Source organism: Lactuca serriola, chromosome 1 (genome assembly GCF_051521515.1).
Source record: "Lactuca serriola cultivar US96UC23 chromosome 1, Lser_US96UC23_V15, whole genome shotgun sequence".
In the NCBI taxonomy this organism is placed as follows: Eukaryota; Viridiplantae; Streptophyta; class Magnoliopsida; order Asterales; family Asteraceae; genus Lactuca; species Lactuca serriola.
In genome coordinates, this window is record NC_136408.1 from 254,335,646 (window position 1) to 254,346,038 (window position 10,393).

At 40.9% G+C, this 10,393-nt stretch overlaps 1 protein-coding gene across 1 annotated transcript; it reads left to right on the top strand.

The window, feature by feature from the left end:
* The first annotated feature begins 8,751 nt into the window (after positions 1-8,751).
* On the top strand, positions 8,752-10,059 carry RBL14 (RHOMBOID-like protein 14). Its single transcript, XM_078998860.1, has 2 exons — positions 8,752-9,094; positions 9,186-10,059. The coding sequence occupies exons 1-2, from the start codon at positions 8,876-8,878 to the stop codon at positions 9,927-9,929; spliced, it is 963 nt and encodes a 320-aa protein (XP_078854986.1). The 5' UTR covers positions 8,752-8,875; the 3' UTR covers positions 9,930-10,059.
* The last annotated feature ends 334 nt before the right edge of the window (positions 10,060-10,393 follow it).

Sequence of the window (10,393 nt, forward strand, 5' to 3'; positions counted from 1 at the left end):
TCAGGCGAATCCTCGTGAACCTCATATGCTTGCAGTGAAGAACATACTCCAGTATCTCAAACGAACTACCTCTCTCGGTTTATGGTATCCATCAAACTCAGGTTTTTTCGTTCAAGCCCACTCAGATGCAGACTTTGGAGGTTGTAGACTAGATAGGAAAAGCACCACTGGAGGCTGCCAATTCCTTGACGGGAAGTTGGTTAGCTGGCAATCAAAGAAACAGACTTGTGTATCTTTGTCTACCACTGAAGCAGAATACATCGCACCTGCCTCCTGTACATCTCAAGTGATTTGGATCCAAAGCCAACTCCGGGACTATGGACTCAATATGAAAAAGATCCCACTATATTGTGACTCTGAAAGTGTAATTAGGATCTGTCATAACCTAGTGCAACATTCCAAGACTAAGCACATCGCACTGAGGTATCACTTCATTAAGGATCATGTGGAAGATGGGAACGTCGAAATTCACTTTTTTCGAACCACTGATCAACTGGCTGACATCTTCACCAAAGCTCTTCCTGAAGCATCTTTTAACAAAATTCTACAAGGGCTTGGAATGATGGAATCGGAGTCAGTACCAAAATTTACCTCTCAAGATCAAAAGTAAGAAGCGAAATAGACCGAACGTTCGGGTTCAGGTCTTGATCTGGTATACCGAAATGAACCGAACGCTTGGGTTCGGTTGAATCATCTGATCTTCGCCTATCACTCAAAAGTAGTTTTCTTGGTTGTAAATCTTTTGTATTATTTTTCCAAAATTCATTTATCTTATTGTCAAAGTTTTTTTTTTTAACTTATTTTTTTCGGGAAACCGAAATGGACCGAATGTTCGGGTTCGGTTCCAAAAAATTTCTCACCCGAAATAGACCGAACGCTCGGGTTCGGTTCCAAAGTTTTCTCAACCGAAATAAACCAAACGCTTGGGTTCGGTTCCCACATTTTTTTTGTATAATTTTTTTTATGACTTAATTTTTTTTATCAAAAATTCCAATTTTTTTTTTCGTAAATTCAAAAACATTCCAAAAATATTTTTTTTACTCTTATTTTTTTTTTTATTATTTTATTTTTATGTCTCGTTTTGGGTAAATTATTTCACTAGCTACGTGTCCCTAGAAGCATGCTGCTGTATGTGTCCAAAGCCTCATCTGATTCTGAATAAAAGCCTTACTGACTTGGTACAAACAAACCTTGTCTTCCCAATTAGGCTCCCATAATTATTCTAATCATGAGCTACCTAACTCTCTTCTCACATGAGATAAGAGTTGTATACTTGGTCCCTATTTTATAGCAGATGTACTTTGGTTTCTTTACACCACCTACATTACTTTTCTCCATCACACTCGCTTCACAAACGTAACCCTTGAGACTCTCAGACATTACCACTGAGGTTTATGGTTGCACAATTTCTGTGTTCATGATCTTAGCTTCGTGTCACTACGTGCTAAGTGAAACCCAAAATTCAATACCCATAATGCATTGACGGTGAACAATTAATTTGCTCTAGTTTTCACTAATGAATTGACAGACTTCTCCATGGGGGTACTACATAAAATCTCTATTTTTTCTTTTGAGTGGTTCCTATGAAATTGTTAAGTCCAATAACATTTCTTCCCTTGGGATCCAGTTTTATTTTTTTTTGAGATTTCATACATATATTAGTTTACCTTGCCAATTAAATTATCTCCAACCTACTTGTTCAACAGACTACATTGGTCTCACAAGTACTTCGTTCGATTTCTATCTTATATCAAGATTAGGAATTTTGAATCGAAGCGAAAGCCACCATCATAAGCCTAATTAAAAGAAGCCTTTCAACACTTCTTAATAAGTGTCTGATCGTTATTCAACGGGAAACCACACAAACACTTTAAATTCTCTCTTGACTTTGAAGGAAGAGATTCGTGCCCGGGATCCATTGTTTCGTGTTTTTATTGACATCACATAATCCCTCAAAAAGTGTTGCTTTATTTCCTTTTCTTTTACACACTTAGCATAAAAATCTTTTTGATTTTCCAAAATTCAAGTTTCATTAATTTCAAGGCATTTTAATTGGTTTGGTAGTTTTAAAAGGTTGTGGTTAATATTGATCCACGTGGGGATTTTACTTTAAAAGATACCGTTTTATTCTAAAGAGATAAGATGACGACATGATGACTCAGGCGGGAGTCCAATCGATTTGATTTCAAACGGCGCAAGAGGGAAAGCGTGCGAATAGGAACCGTTTCATCTCCAAACGGCGCCTGATGGGAAGGCGTGTAATTAGGGCCTGACATTCTCTCTCATGCGTGATCATCGGCTACGCCAACTGTCATGCGTCAGTCACCTCCGAAAAACCCTTCGTTTTTCAATCGAAGATTTGGGAAGATTTTTCTCTCTCCTTTACCCACAGTATAAAAGGCAACGTGATCCACCATTTACCTCTTTACTGCACCTATATTTCCAGAGAGCAAGAAATCCTTCAACCTTCACTGTTCATCATTTCTCCCACTTTCTTCACAGCAATGGCAGATTCTTCCTCAGTTCACGCAACATCTCACATCCTGCTCATTCGCGCACAGCAGAGTTTGATCATCGATCTCACTCCTCAGGTGTACGATGTGTTCATGTTTCCTATCATTGAATGCCTGAAGTACTCCTCCATCGCTCCTGCTCTTACCAGGGCTGAAGCTAGGGGTGTAAACGAGCCGAGTCGAGCCTGAGCTTGACCAAGATCGAGCTCAAGCTCGAGCTTGATTCGAGCCTTAAAATGAAGCTCGGGCTCGGCTCGTGAACAATTCAGTGGGCTCGCGAGCCTAATCGAGCCTAAACGAGCCTCCATGTATATGTGTATATATATATATATATATATGTGTGTGTGTGTGTGTGTGTGTGTGTGTCTGTATGTATGTGTGTATGAATGTATGTATGTGTGTGTGTGTGTTTGTGTGTGTGTGTGTGTGTATATATATATATATATATATATATATATATATATATATATATATATATATATATATAGGCTCGTTTAAGCTCGTTTAGGCTCGCGAGCTCACTAACTGAAGCTCGGCTCGAGCTCATTTAATAAACGAGCCTCATATTTAGGCTCGAGCTCGGCTCAGGCTCGTTTAATTCGATCTCGAGCCGATCTTTTAACGAGTCGATCCCGAGTAGCTCACGAGTAGCTCGGCTCACTTACACCCCTAGCTGAAGCTGTTCCAATGGAGTTCCTGTCTCAAATCTTTTCCACAGCACACTACGACAAGGTCGTTGACAGGATTTTCTTCGATGTCTTTGAGCACAAGGCGTCGATTTCAAAGCAAAGGTTTTGCTCGTTGTTAGGGTTTGACGCTGATTCTTCGAGGGTTAATCCGGAAACCATTCCCATGGGTCATCTGTTCAACATGTTCTACAACATGGGGTACACTGAGGTGCTTACTACGGTGACGAAATTCAAGAATTCGTGCCTACCTCCATAGTGGAATGGGATGTTCACTATTTTATTCAAGGGTTTATCTGAAAGAAGTGCCGGATCTGATGGGGCCAGTCGTTTATTTCTCTCTATCATGTACGGGATCTACAATGGCATCAACATGGACTACGGGTCAGTCCTATGGCAACAACTTATCCAGAGTCTCTCTTCGACCTCCCGACACTCAGAGATCTCTTATGCCCGGTTCTGGACTATTGTCACGAAATGGGTGATGGACAAGCACCACTTCCCCATTGTCGCTGGTGCTCCAATGTCTTCGATTGGCACTTTCCATACCACGAAGATTATTGTGTCGGATGCTTCTAAGTTTCCATTCAACGGGTCTATCTCTGAAATGATGTATGGTGATGTTCCGGCTGACAGCAGGATTATCAGGACGTACAAAGAGTTCAAACGTTCTGGTCTGAGGGATCTTACTCCAGAGATACTGAAATCAATCCACAATGCTGACAAGCCTGCTGCTAGAGGCAAGAAGGATGACAAGGGAAAACAGGTGGCAAAGGGGGCGAAAGGCCTATCTCCAAAGAAGAGGAAAAATACCAGAGTTGCTCAATCTCCACAGCAGAAGAGGAGAAAAACTCAACCGAGGCAAAAGTTGGTTATCGCTTCACCCTCAAGCGACTCTGAGGAACAGAGTTCTGATTCTGAAGGCTCTCCTCGTGGTAACACTCCACCACGATCTCCAACCCCTGAAGTTCATGTTTCTCCTTCTCCTATCTCCTCTCCACCTGTCACAATACCTTTTTCTTTTCCCCCCATAACTTCCACCACTCAAATACCACCTACTTCTATCCCAATACCACCACCAATCTTTACCGAAACAACAACCACCACCACTACACAAGTAAGAACCAACGTATCTGATACGGGGGTTCATACTGATGCACCAAAATCCACCCCAGCACCCGAACCCACACTAACTACCGAACACACCCCCAACCCGAACCTACCTTTACTACCGAACCACCAGTTTCACCACCACCATCTTCTCCTGCTCACACATCAGAGGAAGAAGAACCACTCCTTGGCGGGGAGAATATGACTTTTGACTCGGTCTATTATAGTCCGTTTCAAGTACAGAGTGATGATGATGACGACGCTCCTGTCACCAAAAGGCATCTCAAGGAGCTACATGAAAAAATCGACTCGCTCATCGCCTCCTCTTCTACTTCTCATTCATCCATATCTGAAGCTGCAATTCAAAAGATTGTTGACGCTTTCTCTAAAGCTCAGCAAGTTTCCCTTGATTCAGCCACCGCCGCCATCGATGCCTCAACCAAAGCCTGTCAGGCAACGACCGAAAAAGTCGATAAACTATTTACTGATGCCTCTTCCCTGTTGACATCTTTACAGGAAAGTGCTGAAGCCACCAAGACTACGCTGGAACCCATCATCAACCAGTTGGCTACATCAGTCGCTTCTGAGCTGAAGTCGTTCGCTTCCCTCAGACAGTCTATTTCGGACGATAACTCCACTTTCCGAACAACTATTGAAGAGCGTCTCTCAAAACTTCAAGAAGACTTGGCTACCGAGAACACTCTAATGGATGTTCTTGCAAGGAAAACTACTGCTCTAAAGGTCAAGAGCATTCAACTCTCAAACTCTCAACGGGAGATTAAGTCTCTTCGATCTGAAAGAGAGGTGGTAAAATCGTGTGTTTCGGATGTCCAATTTGCTATCTCAAACATCCTCGAAGCACATGATCCAATTCTCAACTACACTGTGAGGCGTGACCTTGCAGAGAAGCTCGCTCCCGCCCTCGCTCTACTCAGCAAAATCGAAGGGCTCCTTGATTTCGTGTCCATTCCGAAACAAGGGGGAGAAAAAGAACAAGTGTCTCAACCACCTCCCACTTCAACAACAACACACACAACCGAACCTCCTCCAGTAGGCCAAGCCTCAGGTTCCGGTGTGAAAGACAAAGGCAAAAACATTGCTGAGGAGAGTGAAGATGATGATAAAGAGACAATTGTCGACATTCTGAAGCGGAAAAGTCGAAACAACGATGCTGACATCAGTGCTCGTGTGGCTAGAGAGGCTGAAGAAGCCGAGAGGAAACAGAAAGAAGCCCACGACCTTCTTGAGAGCAGGAAAACTCTTTTTCCTTCATGGACTCTTGAGAGGCTGATTAAGGAAGCCATTGACACACCAAGTATCTTGTGGCTGGAACCTGTGATCTCTTTAGATCGTTCCAATACTGTCGACTCACAGTTCGACATGCCACTGACCCGAAAGGCATTTATCTTTCATGCCTTTTCCAACATTGCAGAGTTCCCTCATCCTCATCCACAGGTTGATCGGGACTTAATCGATTTTTATCTGAAGGCTACTCAACCCCAATACTAGACTTGGAGCGCTCAGAAAATTGTCAATGTTCGGGTCCTGAAGCCGTACAGGGAAGGTAACTTCACTAATGTTCGCTTCAAGGTACTTCGGGGATCTGCCAAGACCGAACATGCCATCTCCCTTGCAGATCTTCCCAACCTTAATCCCCATGATTGGATTATCTTGCACAACATCCTTCTGACAAACGAAGCTGAATACAGTCCGATCATCGACCATTTTAAGAGGATGCTTGTATGCTACATCATGGAAGTTGCTTTGATGGATCAGGAGATTGCGAGCGTGTTTAAGAAGAAACCAACCATTTCTCCTGTTGGCTCTGCCAGTGATCTCAACATGATGCAGATGGGGAAGATTGACCCGAAGAGAAACTCTGTCATGTTTACCAGGAACGAAGGACAGAAATGTCTTTTCGCCTTGGCAGACAAACATCTCTACACCACTGCCTGTTTGGAACACGTTTTGGGGATCATCCATCGATGCAAGTAGAACACAGCGGATGATGTTAAGTACTTTGATGATATGATTCAATGGTACATTCGGTTCAGACAGACTATCCTGGCGCTGATCTCGCGTTTGTTTGATACAACGAAGAAAGTTCCCGCTGCTGGCCCAAGCAAGAAGTAGAAGTAGTCTCGCTCCAATTTGACGCAAAAGGGGAGATTGTTGGGTCGTATTTTGTGTTGCGTCTATTGGGCTCGTTAGTTAGTCTAATATGTATCTCCGGTATGGGCCTGTCCATCCGTGAGTTTAGTAGGGTTTTGTATATATAGGTGCTTGCATGCATCTTAGAACGGGAGGACGATCAGTAACGTTTAGAGTTTTATTTGTTCAGCAAAGTTATCGTTCTTGTAACCCTAAGTATCCTCTACAGCGGAAGTTCTTAGTCGAGCTCTGCTGAGGATTGAGTAATCTAATCATTCGACACATCTTGATTCATACTTGGGTTATTTACTGTTTTTATATTCATCGCTTACCTGTTACATAGATCTAATCGATCATCGAGTTAATTAATAACTTGTCACCTATTGTCTCTTCATCTTTAGTGGGGTCTACTAATTTTTCTTATATATATAAAAAATAAATACATAAATAAGAAAATTAATTCAAAAAAATTAATAAGGGCACAATAGTCTTTTTAGTTAAGACAGAGACCAAACTCGTAACAAAACTAAACAATAGGAATCATCCGAGTTAAATAAATTAATTAATTAAAAAATAAACAGTAGGAATCATCCGAAGAGATACAAATATGTGGGGTCTATTAATTTTTTTAAATATATAAAAAATAAATACATAAATAAGAAAATTAATTAAAAAAATAAATTAATAAGGGCATAATAGTCTTTTTAGGTAAGATAGGGACCAAACACGCAACAAAAATAAACAGTAAAGACCATCCAAGTAAAGACCATTCGTGTAATTTACTTTTACTTTTGACAAAATTGCAAGTTTGGTCCCTGTGGTATGTCAAAAATTGGATGTTTGGTCCAAAAAGTTTTGGGGTTGCACTGGTGGTCCAAAACGTTTGATTTGTTGTGGAATTGGTCCAAAGGCTTAACAGCCGTTTGTGCCCTCTGTTAGTTTGAGGGTATTTCTGTCAATTCACACCCCTTCTTTTAAAATCTTATTAAATTAGGACATGCTTTGAAAAGATTTATGTCAAGTGGCTAATTTTAATTTAAAGCTACAACTAGAGGGACTGGTTTTGCCATTTTGATACAAAATTTGGGTAAAGGGACCAACACGGTCATCATCTTAAAAAATCGGGGGAAAAGACTCTGTCTTCATCAGATTAAGAAAGAAGGAACGAACGGAAGCAATCGAAAATCGATGATTGTTTTGGTCATGTAACACAAACGATGGAGGAGGGGTTCTTCACCTTCGTGTTTGATCGGAGAAGAAAAGGGGATGAAAGCAGCAACAGTTGCCGATCCCATGGAGGGCACCACCTGTGCTTGGCTTGTTTGGACAAGGAAAAGGAAAATGAAAGTAGAAGAGTGGTTCGGTGGTGGCTGTTGTCAACAACAGTGATGGCGAGGGGGTTGCTCCGGCGGCCTCCTTGACTGATTTCTTATCCTGCGAGGCTAATCTAATAGGCTCGGTTGTCTCTCTTCGTCGACTACCACCTCCTAACACCCCTCGTTGCCTCCTCTTTTCCCTTCCTCTTCTTCGGCCTAAGTCGAATCCCAGAGGCCATCACCGATTGCGAATCAATCGATGAAAAATCAGAAGCCATCAGACCCTCTTCCTTCAGCCATTCCCGTCCCAATCTCCTCTTCCTCCCAATCGATTATGCCTTCGTTCTTCCCTTCGTGTTATGTATTCATTTCCTTTGCGTTCCCCTTGACGATCGATCAAATGACGAACAAAAAAAAATCCCTTGACCACTTTCAAATCGGGTTCCTATTTTGACCAGTCAAAAGTCAAAGTGGAATCAAACTTTAATTTAATTTATTCAAAAGTTACCCTTATTTGACAAATAATTTACAAGATCAATCCTTTTGGGCAGAAATACCCTCACACTAACAGAGGGCACAAACGACCGTTAAGCCTTTGGACCAATTCCACAACAAATCAAACCTTTTGGACCACCGGTGCAATCCCAAAACTTTTTGGATCAAACATCCAATTTTTGACATACCACAAGGACCAAACTTGCAATTTTGTCTTTACTTTTCGTTTTGTTCATACTTGAGTAACTATTTTTTTTTGTACACACGTAGGTAACGAACTTGTTGAAAGCGTTCACATCTAGGATTTAACCTGCTATAACATGTCACAATAATCATATGTGAAACTTCCAACAAGTTTGTTACCTAGATGTGTAAAAAAAATATATAATTATCTACTAATGTCTAACATATCAAAAAATTAATTATTTAATAAGTCATTTTCCAAATTTCTATTATTATAAAAATGGTATGGTATTTGAAGGGTATTTGAAGTTTCTCCAGAAGGAACTAGAACAAGTTATTATTCTTCAATTACTTGATTCCCCGTCTTCAATCTGTGTTGGGTGATTTTTACGATCATTATCTGGTGCAGAAAAGAAAGAAGATGCCGTTGGTGAGAAGAAACAATAGGAACGTTTCGAACGGGATGATACCCTTGATGCTATTGCAAGCCGTGAACGAGTACCGGAAGCTTGAACGTAAACCCCCGGTCACGGCGGCGATTCTTGCTGCCAACACCCTCATTTATCTTCGACCTGCTTTCCTTCATCAGATCCTTCCCAAAATTGAAGACGTCTTGTTCAATGCTCATCTCATCGTTAAGGTACATTTTAGGGTTTCATTTCTGCCCTAGCAAATCAAAATCACAAGCTCCTCTGTTTCTCTCAGTCAATATGTTGTGTTGTTTTGAGCAGGATAAGGACCTAAAGCGCTTATTCTTATCTGCTTTCTACCATCTTGGTGAAACTCATCTTGCCTACAACATGATTTCGCTTCTATGGAAAGGCATCCAGTTAGAAACTTGGCTAGGAAGTGTTGAATTCACATCTATGGTTGCCACCCTACTTGGGTTGTCACAAGGCATCACGCTCTTATTAGCTAAATCTCTTCTCCTTCTTTTCGATTATGAAACAGCTTATTACCATGAATACTCTGTTGGATTCTCTGGTGTCCTGTTTGCAATGAAAGTCGTACTTAATTCACATTCAGATGGCTACACTAATCTCCATGGATTTGTGGTTCCCGCAAAGCATGCTGCTTGGGCTGAATTGATTCTCATCCAATTGCTTGTTCCTAATGTATCCTTTCTAGGCCATCTTGGTGGGATACTCGCAGGCATAGTTTATCTACGTTTAAAAAAAGCCCCTTCTCCTTTGGCAACAATGGTGAAAGGGTTAACTTCTTTAGTAAGATCTCTACTGATGCGGATATGGCAGCAGTCCCCACCACGACAAAGGGGAACAAGTGCAGGTGGAGGTGGTATATGGAGGTGCCGGGCTTGCACTTATGACAACTCCGGTTGGTTAAGTGTGTGCGAAGTGTGTGGGACAGAGCGTGGTGATGATGGATTATCTTCTGTGCATTTGTCAAATTCAGAGATGATTCCTTTAGATGAACTACGTCACCGAAGGATTCAGAGGTTTGGTAGATATAGATAGATAGATATATAATCTTTAACAATTGTAAGTGTAAGGATATTTTATCATATAAATTAAGCCAAGGTATAGCAAATCATTCAAGCAAATACAAAATTACAAATTAAAGAAATGGAAGTCCATGTTTGATTGAGTTTTATTTTTTATATATAGGTTCATACTCGTTTGTGTTTGTCAATTTTGTGATATGTTTGTCGTTTGTTGACACAATACAAAACCTTCTTTTACTACATTTTTACCATACATTGGACTAGATTGGATTGATATTGATAAAACATAAATTACCATTCGTCACCTCATTTAAATAATCTTTTATTTATACAAAAGACGACATGAATGTCATCCTCATTGTTGGAAATGATGCGAGAACTTTGTCCAATCCCATCATGCCATTGTGCATATATTCTCTATTATATTCTCTATGTCCTTGCTTAATCCATATCTTATTCTTTGGCAAAATTTATATC